Source organism: Sander lucioperca, chromosome 12 (genome assembly GCF_008315115.2).
Source record: "Sander lucioperca isolate FBNREF2018 chromosome 12, SLUC_FBN_1.2, whole genome shotgun sequence".
Taxonomy (NCBI): Eukaryota; Metazoa; Chordata; class Actinopteri; order Perciformes; family Percidae; genus Sander; species Sander lucioperca.
This window is the reverse complement of record NC_050184.1, coordinates 30,699-52,037: the sequence shown is the minus strand read 5'-3', so window position 1 is coordinate 52,037 and position 21,339 is coordinate 30,699. Positions and strand designations below refer to the sequence as shown.

Below are 21,339 nucleotides of genomic sequence, written 5' to 3'. Positions count from 1 at the left end.
GAAGGCCTTAATTTGGACATAGTTGTTTCGATATTCACGAAAATTGGTCCAAACATTCCTCTCATCATTACCGACATACTGGAAGTTGGCCATTTTTAATTGTCTGCTCTCCAGTTATTGTTGTTTTGTAGTTTAACATCATATTTTCTTCCTTTGTGGACTTTTCATTTAATAATCTTTGACATTTCATATTCACTGTTTGTATTTTCTGTGACTGAATGTGGTTTTAAATCTGTTGAGGTCTGTTCAGACTGAAAGTAAAGACACAAAAGGTAACGTTTATGTCCACTAAAAGTTCTGTTGTTGCCACTGACAGACTCAGATTATTATTCTAAGTGTCTGACAACATTTCTGTTTTAATTAAGTCCGGTGGAAAAATAAATAAAAATGCTTTAAATTAATCTATATTTTGTAATTTCTCCTTATATGTCCACGTTATTTTAATTATAGAAATGCTGTTCACAATATTTAATACTCAAGTAAAGTACAATCACCTTGAGTTAATTACAGTACTTGAGTAAATGTACTCAGTTACTCAGTTGACTAACATGAACTCTGGAAAGAAGGAACTGAATGTGTGGAACGTTTTGGACAAGGCTAATGATCTCAACATTTTTTACAAACGTTCTGACCTGGATTATGAAAGTAATGTGACCTGCTGCAGAGACCTGTCTATGTCATTACCATGTGACCCACTACAGGACAGAATAATAATTAACCCTAATGCTGTCACCACAGTTTTTAATGATGGTATTTCACCTTTTATTCTGAAAACATGTTTGGATGATCTGACTCAGGCTTGGAGCCCTCTATTCCAACTCTCTGTCGATACATGTACCATCTCTACTATTTGGAAGACATCTGTTGTCATTCCTGTTCCTAAAAAAGCCTGCCCACAGTATAATAATGATTATAGAGCAGTAGCACTGACATCAATAGTGATGAAATCATTAGAACGTATAATGGTTGGTCATTTAAGGAGCGAGGTACAGCATCTCTTGGACTCTTACCAATTTGCCTATAATAATGGCAGGGGGACTGACGATGCCTTAATCACAACTGTACACTCTATCTTAAAGCACCTTGAACATCCATCAGCTTATGTTTGATTATTATTCATGGACTTCAGCTCTGCATTCAACTGTGTTCTCCCTCAGACACTGTTATGTAAATGACAACAGATGGAGGTGAACCCTTCATTATTAGATGGTATGGTTCTTTTCTGACAGACAGGAAGCAGCAGGTAAGAGTCAACTCTACTCTTTCTGATACTCTGAACACAAGTACAGGTTGTGAAACGTGTTTACTGTCATATTATTGTTTGATTATTAAGTCGGCCGGTTCACCACAGCTCATCAATCTTAAGAACTCTGCAGATAAACACAACGCGGTCAGAAGTATGTGAACACCAGGAACTTACAGAAAGGTGACTAAGTACATTAACTCCAGCACATGTTGGCCACTTTACTGGACTATTTCCATTTTAAGTGAAGAAGCAAGCAAGAAAACTAAAAAAACATCTAAAAACGTGTGAAAACCTTAGAAAAAATGTCGAAAAATGCCCACTGACAGACTCAGATTATTATTCTAAGTGTCTGACAACATCATGAAAGGATCCCTACAGAGATAGACCTTTCTGTTAAAGAGTAAGATCCTTTTAGTTTAACGTGAAACAGCCCCGAAATCACCATCACCAAACCCACCAGACTCCATGTAAATAATCAGTACTTTTATCATCGTAAAACACACTGCATTCAAAGTGGACAGAAACACAATAAAACTATCAAAAGTCATCTTGGTTCATCTTTCCACTGTTCCAACAATCACCACTCTAGTTTGGTTGAAATAAACCCTTAATTCACCCATTTATATGTGGAAATATGCTGGCTCTATACACGCTAAAAGTCCTGATTATTTACATGGAGTCTGGTGGTCAAGTCGTTGTTAGACTTTTTAATGAGGAAAAAGTTATATATTTCATCTTTAATACTCTTTGCTAATCAGACTTTGAGCGCGCGCGCACACACACACACACACACACACACACACACACACACACTGTTGATTTGGTTGACGGGCGTCTGTCAGTAGGAGGGGGGCTGGAACAAATTGTATTTTGGTGGCCCTGTGGTTCATGATGTAGGTGGTGGTCTTAGTTTTTCCTTTTTCTGTCTGGCCGAACCTTTCTGAAGCGTAACTGACAATGATGGCGGCCATAGTTTGGAGTCGATTGTCAGCATTTCCTTTGACTGTAGCTTGAATGAGAGTGGACACATCCTTGTTGAACTGCTGCCAATCACTCCGGTTGCTTGCTGGGGGCCACTTCATCCGCTGCTGTGGAACTACTTCACAGGGATTGGGAGGCTCTGGTACGTGGAGGGTCTGGGCTCTGTGGGGGGACTCTTGGCCGGGCTCCTCCTGCATTTAATTCTTCCACATTCCAAGACATTTAAAACCATTGAATCATTGAGTACGTTTACCTGCACACCAAATATTCCACTATTATTCCGAATATAACAATATTAGGAATTTGATAGAGGTTATGTAAACAGCATGTTCTGGTTGGATATTCAGAATAAGGCTTTTTCTGATTAACACGTGGGATATTATTATGATTCAGGTTTTAGAGCCATTCTTTGGACATGTATACAGGGTATTCAGAATATGCGTCTCAATCAGGGTTTTTACCGCAGGCTTACGTCAGCTCTGTGCGTTGCTATGGTTTCTGTACACAAACCAACCAGCCGACAGTGTGCAGCGCTACAGACCCAATGAGAAGGAGAAACAGCTAGTTTTAAACATTATCAAAGACTTGGATATCAACAGGTTTTTGGATATGAGCAAACATCGCTACGTCAACCTTTTCAAGAAGCTGGTTGAAGAATGAAAGAGGGACGCTGTGTTGGCCCGGACGAAAAAGTCTGCTACCACTGATAAAAATAGCATTCAGTCACAGAAAATACAAACAGTGAATATAAAATGTCAGACAAAGATTATTAACGCCCAGACCCAATAACTGTTGTTCAGGGAGCTTTTACAGCGGTGTGGTCGCGGTGTTTCTACGGTTTTATTAGTACAGTTAATCCTACGTCAAGACCACCAGCAGCATGCTACTACTAATGATAGCCTCTGAGTCTGAAGGGTAACGTTGTTGACGCTGTCATCACAAGGGGCTGGAGGCAGCTGGTCTGTGTGTGTTAAGTAATAATAATAATATGTAATATGGATTTATCTACCTGGGCAGTGTGTCCAAGTAGAACCTATGTATAGGAAACACTGCTTTAATATTTTGATCTGATATCACATTTGGGCTTGGGAGTGACATGGTGTCTCTATAGCGACCCCTAATGAGTTTTAGACTTTGACCACATTTGTGACATCCTATAATATACTCACAAACTCAAATCAAAACAATGAAAACCTGTGAGCAATACCAGACTAGAGGGATTTGGTTAATTCTTGTTTAGTGTCCTGTAATGATTGGAAGACCTTAATTTGGACACAGTTGATCTGATATTCGCGAAATTTGGTACACACATTGCTCTCATTATTACGGACATATTTCCAATTTACTTTTATTAACTCCACCCAACTGTGAGTGTGTGTGTCTGTGAGAGTGTGTGTCTGTGTGTGTATGAGAGTGTGTGTGTGTGTGTGTGTGTGTGTGTGTGTGTGTGTGTGTGTGTGTGTGTGTGTGTGTATGTATGTGTGTGTGTGTGTGTGTGTGTGTGTGTGTGTCTAGGCTACTATACAACAACAGTTGCCCATGTCTGATCTGGATATTTAGTGTTTGTCAGAAGTTTATCTCAAAAAGTGAATTAAAAAATGTTTGAATTGTGTCCTCATCTACTTTGCAGTCAACACTGTCAACCAGAGTTAAACATGTTAGTGGTTGTCTGGAGATGTCAGACTTTAGCAGCTGTGATAGTGTTGTAACAGTCCAACAATGTTCTGGTACAAGGTGTGTCCTGCATTCTACTGGACCGCTGGTTCTTTCTCTGCAGTAAACAGCTTCAGCATTACTGCCTCTGGTGTTCTGATCTGATACACAGCCCAGATCTGAGATCAGAACCAACCAATCAGAGCACAGGGTTACCTTCAGTTCACTTTGAACAGCGTACATTAATAAAACTCACTTTTTATCACTTTTCTAACATACTATACTGTCTTTTTCGACATACTAAACTATGACTTTATGCTGCTGCATGAAATCAAAAATGTGGACGAATTCAAATATTGTGTTTCCCTCTTAGCTTTAAAAACATTTTAAAAAACTGACTTAGATGATTCTTCCACATTTTTTGGACAGCTTGACTCGTTTTAAATGTTTAATGTCGTCACTGTCTGTGCACAGCTCTGTTTTATTTATACTTACTGTGAATGTCGATCTGAAACTATTAACAATAAAGTTTTTTGACAAGAGTTATTCCTGATTGGCTCAATGTGCTGCACGTCATCGTCAAGCGGCCAATCAGATCGCTCGTGGTGCCGTGGATATTTGAAAACAGACATGGCAGACGTCCGAGTGTAAGTCTTTGACATTTAACGCTGTTGTCGGTACACGATCCGTTCTGCCTGCACGATCCGTTCTGCACATGCGCAAGATAATACTGTTTTACGTATCCATACGACCTGCACGATCTGTTCCACGCTAGCCTATGGCTAGCCTCCACCGGGAAGCTAACGTTAGTTTAGCTAATAGCTAATTCGGCTAACCGCTAGCTGACAGCTAGATTCAGTCTAAAATAACGTTAACTCAAACGTAATGGGAAAAGCAGGCTACAGCTAAATTAAGACTTCACAGTAATAACAATAAAGACAAGTATTGAGTGATTGGATTTTAAATGAGCACAAGTAAAGTAGAACTAACGTAACAGCTGTTATATATGTTAGGTGTTTGTTATATATGTCAACGTTTATTTTCAAGTTTTATTTTGAGGGTCTTTTAAAGTTATTACATGCTGTCTCAGCTAGCAGTTAGCCGAATTAGCTGTTAGCTAAACTAACGTTAGCTTGGCTGTCGACCGGAAACGTGGAACAGATCGTGCAGTGTCGTAAATCCTCATACAACCGCGCATGCGCGAACATTTTGCGCATGTGCAGAACGGATCGTGCAGGCAGAACGGATCGTGTACCGACAGCTGTATATTCACATTTAACGGTTCACTGCAACTCGGTCAGAGTGTTTGAGATGTTGGTTAACGTTCAGACGGTATTTTCATGTCGCTAACGGTTGAGAATGTGGAACTCTAACGGCTGAAAACATGAGAGTTAACGGCGACGTTAGTAAGCTAACGGTCACGTTGTTAAGCTAACGTCACTAACGGCTGTTGTTAATGGTCTGCTGTTAGTTTTCAGTCCGAGTAAATTAACAGTGGTGGGAGTGTACTCAGAGCCTTTACTGCAGTAAAGTACTTGTACCACACTAACTACTACATCTGGAGATACAGGTAGGGGATGGAAGTAACTAAAGCTGTAAAGTAACTAAAGCTGTCAGACTAATGTAACGTTACTGGAGTAAGAAGGACGATATTAACCTGTGATATATAGTGGAGTACAAGTAGACAGGAGCAGAACATGGAGATACTCAAGTAAAGTACACTACTTTACCTACGTTACTAATTGAGTAAAGTACTTAGTTACATCCTACAGCTGAGAAATAAACCATGTTTACATGAAGCTCTCTCTGTGTGTGTGTGTGTGTGTGTGTGTGTGTGTGTGTATCAGTCTCTCCTAGATCTCTGTGGAGACTCTGAGTCAGACTGTTCTGAAGCAGCCAGGATGGATCTCCACCTGACGGTCAGTCTGCCTCTCTTTTACATTCATATTTTTACTTTAGGAAGTCTAGCAGTACCACTGTGTATAATTACTGTGTGTGTGTGTGTGTGTGTGTGTGTGTGTGTGTGTGTGTGTGTGTGTGTGTGTTTGTCACACGGTAAAGTGAGCTATTTAAATTAGCTGCATACATGGCTAAACATCATTGTCTCTTACCAGTGTATCACCCTGTGTAACATTACTTCGTCTGCAGCAATCCTGCCACAATCAGTCCCAAAACATCCCAGTTAGATATAAAATGGTGTAATGTTAAACATATCTCTCAAATACTGAGTATAAAGGTTGCCTGTAGGCTATATCTTTATTATAATTTTTTTAATTACCACACACTGTTGTCAAATCATCTGTTAACCTAGTCAATCATCAAATTCCTCACAGTAATCCCGTAGCTTTCTTGTGTTCACATTTAACATCTAATACTGCGGTGATTTATATGCTATAGCTACAACTATCAATACAGCATTCTGATTGTTTAAGACCATTCAGGTGAATAGACCATTTACTTCTACACAAACATGACCGTTTATAATAACCAGGCAACACATGTCTTCTGTTAACTACGTGTATTTACTGAGTTTAAAAGGTAACAGAGGGTAACGTTTAATCTTGGTCTTACCAGCATGTGCTCTCTTTGTTCTAAAGGAAAGTTTGATCATCAAGATGTCTGGTGGCTTCGTCTAATGTGAATGTGAATCATATAAATGCTATTCTGTAAATGTCTAGCTTCATAGATACACTAATTCTGGCTGTAGGAACATTTACTGTCTATTCACCTGAGCCACCCCTGCATTGTACTGTTGTGTTGGTATGTTCCAGTGTTAGGGGCGGGGCTTCAGGCTATATAAAGTAGCAGTGAGACAGAGAGCTTGAGGAGGAGGATGTAGTCTGTTGGATGTCCTCAGAGTGGTGACTTGTTTAAAGGTCAGTTAGGAAACAGTTGGATGTTTGTGTTATGTGATTGTTTTGGCTCTCAAGTCAGTTTATTTTATTGAAAGTATTTTTTCTGCTTTCCTTAATCTTTGTTTATTTTTATATCACGATTTTGCCTCATTGGCCTTAAAAGAGAAATCCGTGCAATTTTTACGTTAATCTTGATCGCTATACGTATGTGAGTACTGTTGATAGCAAAATAAACCGAGCCGAATCGGTGCTAGCAAACTGGAGCTGCTGCAGCTAACGCCCAGAGCTCCCAGTGAGCTAAAACGGCAGTTTGGGGGTCATCATATAAAGAGTGTCTTTGTGCCTTTTAACAGACACAAAATACAATTAAAATGTCTGTGAAACATGAACAGGGCCCTTACATGAAAAACAAGATGCGTTTTCAACTCCGACATTGTTTAAATTGACCTACCCTGTTAGCTGCTAGCTGCGTCTGGGATGAGTGAGTGTGTTCAGCCAGGCTTCAGTGATAATCAACAAGCAGCAGTTCCCTGTGTATTTGTAGCATATATATAATAATATAATATATATATATATATCCATTTTGTGTGTGAACGATCTGGTGTTGGTGAGTAGGAGTCTTTGCAGTGGCGAACTGTGTGGTAGTTTCCTTAGCCGGGCTAGCAGGCCCGTCCAGCACCCTCTGCTCCCTCCCCGCCTTCCTCGCCTCCCACGGCCGACAACAATCCAAGAGACCATATCAGTGACTATGTAACTATATGGAAACGGGCCAAATGATGCCTGTGCCTTGTACAGTGTTACAGAAGGCTAGCTGTCCCGCACTGAAGTCCCGTGGGAATTCAGTTGTAGCAGGAAAAGGTAAACAGCAGTGTGCAGATCGGAGCGTAGTGTGTGAAGAGTGAAGAGCAGAGGTGTTCACAAGGGAACTGGGAAGAAGCTTGGAGTAACGTAGCTAACTATGGAGCTAGAGCTAGCCTTCAGTAACGCTAACTAAGGAAACTACCACACAGTTCGCCACTGCAAAGACTCCTACTCACCAACGCCAGATCCAGGTCACACACAATAGATGAGCTACAAATACACACGGAACTGCTGCGTGATGATTACCACAGAAGCCTGGAACACACTCCCGGACGGCAGCTAGCAGGGCGAGCTAGCGGCAGGATGTCTGAGATGAAAACACATCTTGTTGTCAGGTAAGAGCCTGTTCATGTTGCACAGACATTTTAATTGCATGTTGTGTCTGTTAAAGGGATATTTCACCGCTGGAAAGCTGAATATATCTTTAAATTGGGTCACTTATGTAGTATAAATGTGAAACAAAAATTGAAATTGGTGCCTTCTAGGCCGAGAAAAGACAGGAAATGTGTTTTTGGCTCATGTGGATGAAAGACACCAAATCCCAGAATGCACTTGCTTCGCTGCTCTGAGTCCACTCCCAAGCCACGCCTACCGCTGACAGACAGACAGACAGACAGACAGACAGACAGACAGACAGACAGACAGACGGTCAACTCAATTCATCTGTGTTTTATTGTCATTTCAACCATATACACGAAACAACGTTTCACCGTGGCTCAAGTGGTTACACAATTCAAATATATAAAAACAACATTATATAAAAAAACGACATATGAAACACATTATATGCTCCGTAAAGTTCAGCTAACACATACTAGCATTAGCGCTTGGTAGGCTGTAAAACACATTAGAGACGAGACAGCAGGTCTCATTTTTCAGACACTGCAAAGTTATACATTGTTTGTTGGGCTATTTCGTTATTAAATTCACTTCTGATACTTTTTTAAGCGAGAAATCAACTATGTAAAGCTCAAATATGGGCCGTTTTACGAAAATTGATGGATAATTGCAAATTTGGTAAGACGTGTCGGACTTTAGGAGCTCCACACAGTCTGACGAGAAAGCGGCAACCTCCATACCCAGTGAAAGTCACCAGTTCTCGGCTACTGGACTACTGGGGCTCGGAGCTCCGCAGAGCTCCTGAGCTGCAAACTAGGCTGTGTCCCATTTAATCCTATGGGAAAAGATTGTTGCTACACTTTCGGCATAACTTTCGTGTATTTACAGTTTGAATTTCGTCACGCCACTTACATAACATATACCCCAAGGTCTTATAAAGCTAACAATGGTGTCCGATTTCAATTTAATGATTTTTTGTGAACATTAGGGGTTTCATTAGCTGCGACTGTCCCTCCAACCCTATGTGTACAGTTAGCGGCTAGTTAGCTTCATTTTCGCCTTAATTCGAGTATATTTACAGTTTGAATTTCGTCACGCCGAGTATAAACACAGCCGTACATTTGCGTGGAATGTAGAATGGTTTCATCTAACAGTCACAAACTCCACCAGCGGTTAGCAGTTAGTTGGATACAAGCACCCCATTTCTGCACCAGTCCGTGTTAACAAAGCCCACCTCCACTAGCTAGCTAGTCTTACCCGGTGACAGAGCAGCACTGTTGTTCAGCCATGTTTCCACAACAACAAAAACACAGCAGTCTCTGAACTCGCGTTGGGAGTTTCGTTGAAGTTGGATGTAGTCCAGTTTGTTGTCCAAAGAGACACTTGCAAGCAGGATTGATGGGACAGGTGGCCGGCTGGCGTTAGCTTTCCACCTAGCTCATACTCCTGTGTATGGGCTAGGGACATCCTCCACGTCTCACCGCTGAAGATACCCCTTTACCGGTTAACAGCATGGAGCGACACCGCAGGCTGATGTGCTGGTCTCCGTAGCAGGCGAAGCCTGGCACAGGTGGCTGGCTAGCGTTAGCTTCCACCTAGCTCCAACTCCCTCGTCCCGCTTTCCGCATACCACTGAGGATGTCCCCTTACCGGCTAGCAATGTATCCCGGTGGTACATGTGTGCGGTAGTTTGTATGCACATAATTGTTCTAAAATTTCCTTTGGGATGAATAAATCTGTTTCTGCTGAGAAGCTAAGCGATGATTCAAGATGGCTGACACTCATTTTTACCTCGGCATTCTCCGTAAAAAAACGACGTCCAACCCCCTATGGGCTATGCGGAAGTACTGGCTGTAGTCCTTTGCCTCTGGAAAAATGTATACCGATGACGTAAAATGATGATATTTGCGTCATCGGTATAAATTTTTCCAGACCCAAAATCCAGAGATCTCCCCTCTCAGGGGGACATGAGGGGGGGAAGCACGGTCATTCAAAAATACTACCGTGTTTCTGCTGATACAAAGCTTAATGCTAAATCTGTGAAGTATCCCTTTAATGCCCCCATAACTGCCGTTTTAGCTCAGTGAACTCTGGGCATTAGCTGCAGCAGCTCCGTCTTGCTAGCACCGATTCGGCTCGTTTTTTTTGCCATCGACAGTACTCACATACATAGTGTGTTTACACCTGCTCACGACTACTCATCTATGTCTACCTTTACACATATTCTTTGTAAATCTTTACAATTATTCCCAGAAAGAACCAACCAGGCCTGCCTTGTTGCACGATCAAATCGTTTTTCAAAACTTTCCATTTTCAGCGTGTAGCTCGCTAGCTCAAAGTTTGTTGTTGTTTCCAGAAACGAACTGAATTTTGCAAGGAGAGGAACATCTGGAGATTTTCTGGTAAATGAACTGTTGTTGATTGAGGCTACTGTGCTGTAGCTTGTAGCTCCAGTTAATGATATTTGTGGCTTACATTTTAGTAGTTATTTCAGTTTTAATGCAGGAGATACTTCACACTCTGAAGTCCTATGGATTGGTCACGTCATCAGCCCTTGCATTTTCTCCATTCAAACAGAATATTTTAATATAGTAAAACATGGTGAACTATAATTCACTCCCACCTCCCATTAGTTCTTCTAACCCTTGTATCATTATCTCTGCATGTTTCCCCCTTGGGTCTACCAAAGGAGCCCTCAGCAGACGTCAAGCTGGCGACTGGAGCAGGAAAGAAGAGCAAGAAGGCGGAGGAGGAGGAGGAGCAGCCTGCAGCACGTCCTGCAGCAGCAGCAGAGGAGGAGGAGGAAGAGGAGGAGTATGTGGTGGAGAAGGTTTTGGACCGTAGAGTGGTGAAGGGAAGAGTAGAGTTTCTGCTGAAATGGAAGGGGTTCTCAGAGTAAGTATGTAAGTATATAATATTAATACTTGGTGTTCTTGGTCCTGAAAGTCATATATACTGTATATATACAGTGTTGGGCAAGTTACTTCCAAAATGTAATACATTATTGATTACTAGTTACTGTCATTTGAGAGTAATTAGTTATATATTACTGTCTCTGAATTGTAATGCTTTACACTACTTTGCGTTCATTTTGAGTTACTTTCACCAAAATAAAAGCGGATGACTTTGAAAAGTGCTATATACACTCACCTAAAGGATTATTAGGAACACCTGTTAAATTTCACGTTAATGACATGATCTAATCAACCAATCACATGGCAGCTGCTTCAATGCATTTAGGGGTGTGGTCCAGGTCTAAACAATCTCCTGAGCTCCAAACTGAATGTCCGAATGGGAAAGAAAGGTGATCTAAGCAACTCTGAGCGTGGCATGGTTGTTGGTGCCAGACGGGCTGGTCTGAGTATTTCAGTCTGCTCAGTTACTGGGATTTTCATGCACAACCATTTCTAGGGTTTACAAAGAATGGTCTGAAAAAGGAAAAACATCCAGTATGTTGCAGTCCTGGGGGGCCAAAATGCCTTGTTGATGCTAGAGGTCAGAGGAGAATGGGCCGACTGATTCCAGCTGATAGAAGATCAACTTTGACTCAAATAACCACTCGTTACAACCGAAGGTATGCAGCAAAGCATTTGTGAAGCTACAACACGCACAACCTTGAGGGGGATGGGCTACACCAGCAGAAGACCCCACTGGGTACCACTCATCTCCACTAAAAATAGGAAAATGAGGCTACAGTTTGCACGAGCTCACCAAAATTGGACAGTTGAAGACTGTAAAAATGTTGCCTGGTCTGATGAGTCACGATTTCTGTTGAGACATTCAGATGGTGGAGTCAGAATTTGGTGTAAACAGAATGAGAACATGGATCCGTCCTGCCTTGTTACCACTGGGCAGGCTGGTGGTGGGGGTGGTGTAATGGTGTGGGGGGGGGTCCCTTTCAGAACAGCCTTCATTCTTTGTGTCATTGATTCAACAAGGTGCTGGAAGCATTCTTTAGAAATGTTGGCCCATATTGATAGGATAGGGTCAAACACGGTATTAATATGGTGTTCCTAATAATCCTTTAGGTGAGTGATATATATATATATATATATATATATATATTTTAACTTGTTCATTTACAAATTGCAAATAATCTACAGCATACATTTTGGCATTGTATCATGCCCTGAAGGTTTAAAATGTGACCGTTTTACCATTTCTAGTCTGGCCCAAAAAGGCCAGATGTAATCTGACTCCACTTAAGGTCACTACACCTCACACCTTTAAATCTTTAGTGTCCGTTGACTGGTAGATCAGAATTAAAACTCAGGATTCGCTGGATTCAAAAGTAACAAGCTTTAGTGAAATGATATTGCAATTACAAGCGTGTACACGGATCAGATATCTTCAAGACAAGTCTATTCCTCTCTCCTAGCAAACAGACAAGAGTCCCGTCAGACATCTGATGGCCGCTATCTCAAACTCTCACACTTTATACATTTTGCCCATCCTCCTTGCCCGTCCTTGGAGGTGTTGTTGCAGTAGTCCAGGTCATCTTGGCTCTGCTGTCCGGTCCTCTCCTTTTGGCCCCTTCCGCGATGTCGCACCATAGATGAAATACATCGACTCTCCCCACTCCAAGGCCAAAAGTTCGTTCTGTCTTGGATCTACAAATTGAAATGTTTTATGATGTTCATATTGCTGAAACATCTGTGTGTCTTATCTTTTCTGCAGACCTAAGAGTGATGAGAGCCAAGTTCACCCTATGACCTGAATCTTACCTTTCAGTTATTGCAAAATACATCTTACACAGTTGCCTTTGTTCTCCGCTCCTCCCGATCTGAGAGTCTTTTTAATCGGCTCAATTACCTTCCCGGTCCGGTGCTCCCTTTCATGTAGGTCAGATAGTCCTCTCACAGATACTCAGGAAGAGCAACTCCCTTTCAAACTTATCAGGTCAGATGGCTCTCTCTCCCAGGTAGTCAGGAAGATCAGCGAACGAAGCCATTCATGATCTCTACACACATTTTCCACAAAATATATCCTACAGCCCTCAAAGTTGAAGGTTTGGTATTTTGACACTAAGTTGCAGACCCACAAATAACCTTACAAAATGGCAATAGAAAAAAGGAATAATACAAATTAGCAATTAGAGTGAGAATGTATTACCTAAAAATAAAGACTGATGAGATTTTCTTCTGTCTGCGCTCACCTTTCCAGTGAGGATAACACATGGGAGCCACAAGACAACCTGGACTGCCCCGACCTTATCACCGAGTACATGCAGAAACACAAGGAGAAGGAGGAGAAGAAGAAGGAGGGCAAGAGGAAAGGTGTCAGTGAGACCTCGGGAGACTTAGAGGAGCGAGGGAGCAAGAGGAAGAAGGAGGAGGTGAGTAGGGTTGGATATCGTTTGGGTTTTTTCCGATACCGGTGCTAAAACCATACTTTTAAAACGGTGCCGGTGCCTGAACCGTTACTTTAAAAAAATAAAAAACGACATTTAAGAACGGCTTGTTTATTGCTAAGGCCATATGGTCAAAATTAAATGATTTATTAAAAATGTAATAACAGTCAACTTATAACAATAACTTATTTCACCAGTTAATTGATGGTCGTCTGTGTTGTTTTTCCGACGACAGCTGTGGACTGTTACGTCTCGGTGTTGGAATCCTCTACAGAGAAATACAGTCACACCGTTTAACATTAGCTCTCAGCATTTTAACAGTGTTTAATCCAGCTGCTAGCTCACGGTAGGCTAACGTTACCTGCTGCCAAGTGTATGATGTTAACTAGCGTCACATGCACTGATGCTTCTGTTGCCTCTAACGTCCGTTTCGGAGCATCAGAGGGCAGGGCTGGCATTTCAGTAGCACCGAAATGAGGCACCGAAATCCGCATTACTATTTGGTCCGGTAGATACCAGTTGTTAAAGGTCCCATGGCATGAACATTTCACTTTATGAGGTTTTTAACATTAATATGAGTTCCCCCAGCCTGCCTATGGTCCCCCAGTGGCTAGAAATGGTGATAGGTGTAAACCGAGCCCTGGGTATCCTGCTCTGCCTTTGAGAAAATGAAAGCTCAGATGGGCCGATCTGGAATCTTCCCTTTATGAGGTCATAAGGGGAAAAGTTACCTCTTTCTCTGCTTTGCCCGCCCAGAGAATTTGGCCCACCCATGAGAGAGAGAGAGAGAGACACATCATGGCTGTTTCTCAATCTCAAGAATGCAAAGAACGGACTTGTGTTCTTGGGGAGAACGTTCTTGCTGGTTGTTCTTGAAAGAATGAACTCGCAAGTTCACAAGCACAGAAAACACTGTTAACAGTTTGAGACGATGCGTTCTTCCTGTTATTGCTCAACACCCCCAGCACAGAGGCTACCTGCAGGGCTCCAAAATAACAGCTAGAAATAAAAACCACAACAATATAACCACTTTATATTTAAACAATCTCCGGAGAAAACCTCACAATGTTACAACTATTGCAATCATATTGAAAAATAAAACGTATTGAGCTTTAATTTGATTGTTTATGGTTTAGCTCAAACACCCCTTATTCAAAAGAGTGGAACACGATCCCTACTATTATTAGTGTATTAGTTTAAGTCAGTTTAAATTAAAAAAAGAAGTAGGCCTATGCACTGGGGTGTCCTATGTGTTCCTATTAGTGTTATGTGGAATCATCATTTCTATATTATTGTAGTGCACTGTATATGCCCAGGGACAACAGATGGAAATTAGCAATTATAATAATAAAGGTTGGTGTCTCTCTTTTATTCTACATAACATGTCAGCATGTTACCACTTTATGTACAACTGTTCATTTATCATACAGGCTGAAACTCAACTTCTAATAAATCAGAACATGAATACACCAAAAAGAAGTATGAACTAAATACAACATCTAATGAATATAACCTATGTCATAATTTAAACAAGTCTCCGGAAGAGAAACGGGTATCTCTCCCCCCCCCCGCCTCTGCCTGCTGTGGCCGTGTGTGTGTACACCGGGCACGCTTTTGGAGTTTAATTCCGAAAAAACAGTTAACCACAGGTTCCCGTTAATCTTATGATGGACATGTGTTGTGATAGTTAAACAAACGATCTGTCAACGGTGAAATAAAAGCCTCTTATTTCCGAGACGGTCTGAGAGACCTCCAGCTTACAGCGGGGTCCCCGAGCGTGACTGGTCGAGCAACGAGCTAGCGGCCCCAGCAGGCGCTAGCTGGCTGTCGCATCACTTTATGGAGCCTCTCAACTCAACTTGAAGAAAATTGTCAATTGGCAACGATTTTCGCAACACTGCCTATATTTGAAATCTAAACAGATCCCTGGGCGCAGGGACACGATCCGCGGTCTCTGTGGCACGCAACAACGGGGAAATGAAATGCCACACGCCAGCCACAACAACGGGACGGTTGTGGTTAGGAAAAGAAGAACGGGGAAAGGAACTGCATCACACGGGGTACGATCCCGGTCTCCGGGGTGAAAGTCCCGTGTTGTTTGACCCATCCACCCCCCCGACCAAACTCCCTGCGCGTATATTCGCCTCATCGATAATACTCGCTACCGTAATCGTTCTGTGATCATGTTTCCCATTGAAAATACATTACTTTAAAATTTGTGGTCACCACACGAAATAACGACATTAACGTGTTCAGTACACAAATCGATAGATTCAATAACGTGACCATTTCATGAACTGCCATGAGACTGGGCTGCGTTAACAAACGTTGATTTCATGTAATTGAGCCATTTGGTAACTTGATAACAAACCATTTCTGTAAGCCTGGGGGGGTTACCTAACACTATTAACATGCTACTATCATGATACTTAGGCTACATCCACACTATACCTATTGGTTTTAAAGTGCCCATATATGAAAAAATCACTTGTTCTGGGATTTGGGGTGTATTTTGTGTCTCTGGTGCTTCACACGCATACAAACTTTGAAGAAAAAACCATCCATGCTGTTTAGAGTGAGATACGGCTTTCTTGTAACTAGCCCGTTCTCAATGGCAAAACACTGCTACAACACACACAAATTCACCCTAATCTACAAAATAAATTGAATAGAACTACTTAGACGTCCCTGTCTGCAGGTATTCCACGCAAAGTTGAAAGTGTGCCCTCATTTAGAAGAAGTCTCCCGGCTAATCCTGCCTTGTACAGGCCGAAGTTGGAGAAACAGCTAGCTACCTCATGTAAACCTTAGCTAGCTGAGCATGTGCGACTGACAACAAAGATCTTACAGAAGTTGAGATGTCTCATCTGTAGCTAAAACAGAGACCTGAACACAGGGTGAAAAGAGGAGCTGCAGCAATGTGAGGTACAACAAAAAATATGTTAAATATATAAATATGGTTGTTTTTTGAAAATTAAACCAGTAAACCTATTCTGGTACAACCTCAAACTACAATTATGATCCTGAAAATGAGCATAATATGGCCACTTTAAAATGAATATCTTTACTACGTTTACACCTCATGTCACACTACAGAGCCCGATGGCTTCCATAGTAACATGTCTGCAACCAGAACAACTTTACCTTTACTTTGACATCACATTAATGTCTGAAAAAAGGTCTGAATGAGATTTAAAGAATGAAAAATGCCCAGAATGTATGAAAGGTTTGTGTTATTTTAAAGTTAACATGGAATTTCTAACTGAAAGTAAAACTGAAGCGAGTGCGTAAATGACTTTGTTTTGAACATTCATTCGAATGGGGAAACTTAAGAGGTAAAATGTGTAAAGTCCAGATGCTGAGAGCGTTCCCTGCTGGAAAAACGAGCATAGACCAGCACATGTTGTGTTTTGGTGCTGGGATGCTGGGATGCTGGTGCCAACATCCCAGCATCCCATGCTGGTGACCAGCAGGATGCTGGGATGCTGGTGAGGGGATGCTACCAGCACCCACTCACCAGCTGATCACCAGCAGATTGAGGATGTTATTGTTCACCAGCCTGGACAACCACATTGAATTTTTTGTGTAATGATAAGAGAGAGCACATGAAAATATTATAATATACAATTGTAATATTTTAACAATAGTATTTTTATTTAATAAATAGCCTAAGTATAATAACAGAAACAACATGAATATTCAATAAAAAGCACAAATTGTGACGTTTAATGTTCATTTCATAAATAAATAAAAAAATATCTGTTAAATATTTAACATTAATATTAACAACTCTAACGATTTCATTTAATAAAAAACTGATTACTATTTTCCAAAACAACTCTAACAATTTAATTTAACAAAATAACAATAATAAATAACTGAATATTTGACAAAAAGCAATAACAAATCTCAAGTTTAAAAAAATATTCATTTAATAAATAATTTAATAAATAAAATAAATAAATGATTAAAATTCTACAAAAAAGCAATAACAGTAATGGTTCCCTAACTATGTACATTTAATAAATAGGAATAATAAGTAACTGATTAATTAACAATAAATTAAAAATAAATGAATGAATGTGGTGACATTTTCCAGGAACACAGGATGAGATGTAATACATCCATTGAGTGCAAGCGCGTACCACGAGAATGTACTTGACCTTGGCAGTGTAATTGACCGAGTGGGCACCCTCCCTTGATGGGGGGGTGCCCATCAAGGGAGGATGCCCACCTGAATGACATGATTAGTTATTGTTTTTTTTTTTGCTTGTTTATGTCCATTATTTTTTCGGTAATGTACTGCCCAGCCTTTCCCCATCTTGCATCTAATTCTGCCTCCTCCAGGTTTTTTTTTACAAGCCACTCCTTGAAGCAGACTGAAAACAAAGAATTGTAGAGAAAAACAAGTGTCACATATGGTATAAAATATATCAGTCCACATGAGTTCTCTATATAGGGAATTTGATGAAAACCAGCCTTGTTATAGGCTGTAACATTGTGCACTTTTAACATTCAATATCAAATGACAAAATGCTTTGGTATCCCACAAGGAGAATGTGGCTACTGTTGTCAAAAATGCCATGCCTTTCAATGTGTGGAATTTTTCTGGGGTCAAAGGCTGTCTGGTGGTTTTGGTTGTTGGGCACTCTTTTCCCGTGAGGCTCCTTTCCCCCAGCATTTTGGTGCCCCAAAAAGCCACCGCCAACTCTTTCACAAATAAAGAGTCCCTGGGATTCCTCTCGATCCTGGCCCAGGCCTCTCTCCGTAGTCGGATTTCTCCAAATTGTATCTGCCAAAAATCCAAAACTAAAATAATCAAAGTATATCATACAGCATACAAAAGTCAGAAACTTTACTTTACTTTACTTTATTTTTAACAACTTTCCTAAACTCTTAACACAGTTACCACAACATCCGTCTGTGTAGGCTATACAATTAACACATGTATTGCTGCTTTGACACAAAATGCATTCAGTTCACAAATAACAGTACAAATATTTAAAATAAATCAACTTATATATAACTTATTTTACACACAAGCTCAAACAAGACCAAAACAATGGATTTTACTGCCAAATTTACAAATGCTTTCTCACTGTATGTCAGAACAGATAACAGCATGTTCTAAACATAACTTATAGACTAGAGTAAAAGTGAACAGCTGTTCATATTGTAAATTGTAACACAAATGTATCCCCTGCATTTTATACATTATTAAGAAACAGCTGATTGAAGTTATGCAAATAGATCAATCACAACTGATTCCCATCTAGGAAACACACTCAGGGGTTACGTAAGGTGCTTTCAATCGCATGACCATAAGGTAGTACATACAGTAAAAGTGGTGGTGACAGAATAAATACTTTACCTCGTCTGCTTTTGGAGCTGGTTCCACCACCATCTCACTGCCAGACTCTGCAACTATAGCATAATGTAAGATAATCAACATTTTTTAAGCTCTTTGTCTTCTGTATTATTCAACAAAGACAAGCAATAAATCATTGTATAGTATGAAAACACAAGATTACACAGATTAAACAAACTGTTCTTTCCTGGAGGCCAGGCCTGGATGTGATGATGAAATTAGGTGATGCATGAATTTATATGAATGACATCTTTTATTTAACTACTTCAATCACAGTAGTATAGTGAGCACTGACCAAGCCTGGTGTAAACATTCATATGAAAGTCAGAAACAAATCACACAAACTGAAGTGCCAATTGCAGAAATATAAAAACAAATATGTGGCTTTACCACACTTAGCAGTATTTAGATTATTGAATTATTATTTACTGTACTGCCCTGCAAAGGCAAAAGACCTTAACTCACTAGAGTGTGAAACTGAGAAAAATGACTTTAAAGTTTCTTTTTTGTCCAGACAAAAGTATTATAGGTAGGACTCCCAAAATTTGACAACTAGTTGCTATAATGAAGACATGTTTGTATGTAAAAAAAATCTTGAGCATAAAATTGACCTTTGACCCTTGTTTGGCAGTTACTGTACTCTGCCTTTGTATCATGTGCCAAAAATAAGGAGTCGTGCAAAGGCAAAAGGCAGTAACTGACATATAATCAATATTTGCTTGCTGTTCACCATACTTACATCCATTATAAGAACGCCTAACCAAGGTCTAGTCATGGTATTTGTTTTAAATTATATAGAAGACCTTTGGTTGTTCCTATTTAGTGCTATAATGATCAGGATAGTGCGGCAACACTAACACAGTTAAACATTATGACATTTAAGTTACTTTGCAGTACAGTATGTACATAATGAATAAATACAAGACACATTTTCTCAATAAAGATAATTTAATTATAATTGAATACAAAGGTATATTTATTTAAATGCTAGATATAGAGTAATAATTAATTAAACATTAGACCAAGACAGAGACATGGGCGTAAATCTCATCTAACTGTTGGGGGAAACAATAAACGTAACATTTATCAAGCAATTTTCAAAGGGGACACAAACAATGCAGCAAACAATTATACAGTTGCAAGTTAGCTTACTAAAATTCCAACAAGCTATTAAACAAGCTACCAAACAAGCTAGGTAACGTTATATTCATTAACATAGAGCATGGCCGCCCAATTTGGGGCCCGCGGGCCAAGTTTGCTCTCTTTGTTTTCGTACGAAACGTACATTTTGTGCAGTTAAAAAGTACATAATCTGAGTTTAACAGCAATGTAATGCACAGTGCTGGTAAACTACCCATTTAAATTACATATGTACGTTTTATCTATGGAGAATGGCAAGAATTACGGTATTCTTCAATATCGACATTTATTTATACATTTTGGCCCTTCATATGAAAGAATTTGGGCACCTCTGACATAGAGGATTCATGGAAAAATAATAGTTGTTTGTAAAGACAAAGGTTTTTGTCTTTAGGTTTTTAAGATACGTTTGTATTGTTTTACATATATTACATTATTTACAATTACACAGCATGTTTTTTAATCATTTTTTAAGGGGGGGACAACCCGCAGATGGGGTTTCGGCCTACTGTTCATTCCTCATCCTCCATGTTCACAGGCAGCGAGACCCAGAAGGCCCTTCTGCTGGAAGGCATAATTGGACACAGGTTTTTAACAATTTCAGTTTTCTTGCCCTCTTCAATCCCCCGGTCATGTGACCTGAGGAGAGAGGGTAGATTCATGCTGAACTTCTTCTGGAGAAAGTCCAATTCAATGAAACTTTCATCTGTGTGGGCGAGTTTGTAAAACAAACTCCTCGACCCACGTCGCAGCTGAATTTCAGCCACTTCACTCAACCTGTGGGCCGTCTTGAACTTCGTGGTGGAATGGCCATCCCTCCAATTCAGTACATTGGCATTTTTCATGTGTAATGCTTCCACTTTTCCGGAGTTGGAAGTGGCCACTACACTAAAGAAGTCCTCGTAGTCATAGACAGCACCACCAGGCCTCCTCTTCATCTCCAGCTCTACGCCATGGTGAAAACTGTCGGCACTCATGAAGGTGTGTCCCTTTTCAAAGTACTTTAATGTGATATCCTCCCTTTCCGAGGTGTCAGCATTGATGGTGCAGACTAATGTAGTCAACAGACACCAGTTCTTGTTCTGGGATGCACAATTGTCCACCCAGAAGATGCTGTGTCTGACATCTCGCTCTTTCTCCAATGCCATCACATAAGCCGATGCTATTTCTTGAGCACTTCTGCCCGCCATGCCCTCATGCCAGACCACAGAGATGGTGTGTTTTTTACTCTCTTTCTTCCCCACTGAGGCAAAGGTCTCATGGTATGCCACTATACGCCGGGTGAAGATGGCAGTTTTAACTCTGGGCATGCGTGGCAACATTATAACCTTTTGAAGGTCCACACTCCTCACTGATGTGTCTCCCTGCCAGTCCTTCTCTGTGTCAGCCTGATAAGCAAGTCTGCTCTGCAAAGCAGAATGTTTATGTTTGCGCCAGCGCTCACATTGCAAGCAGTCCATGACATCGTCATCACAAGCATGTTTATGTTGTTCATGCAGCAAGCACTCCTCACATTCCACCTCTCCCAGCTTTGTGAAGCTGATGT

At 40.6% G+C, this 21,339-nt stretch overlaps 1 protein-coding gene across 1 annotated transcript; it reads left to right on the top strand.

Moving 5' to 3' along the window:
* Nucleotides 1-5,733: 5,733 nt before the first annotated feature.
* LOC116039204 (chromobox protein homolog 1-like) lies at nucleotides 5,734-13,582 on the top strand. The gene is made up of 4 exons (XM_036008040.1): nucleotides 5,734-5,799; nucleotides 10,625-10,830; nucleotides 13,099-13,274; nucleotides 13,521-13,582. The coding sequence occupies exons 1-4, from the start codon at nucleotides 5,782-5,784 to the stop codon at nucleotides 13,580-13,582; spliced, it is 462 nt and encodes a 153-aa protein (XP_035863933.1). The 5' UTR covers nucleotides 5,734-5,781.
* Nucleotides 13,583-21,339: the final 7,757 nt, after the last annotated feature.

Bases quoted from the DNA above. Each gene is read 5' to 3' on its own strand.
- LOC116039204 (XM_036008040.1), top strand. The intron at 10,831-13,098 runs GTAAGTATGTAA...TCACCTTTCCAG, and splicing joins AAATGGAAGGGGTTCTCAGA to TGAGGATAACACATGGGAGC. The intron at 13,275-13,520 runs GTAGGGTTGGAT...TTCCGACGACAG, and splicing joins GAGGAAGAAGGAGGAGGTGA to CTGTGGACTGTTACGTCTCG.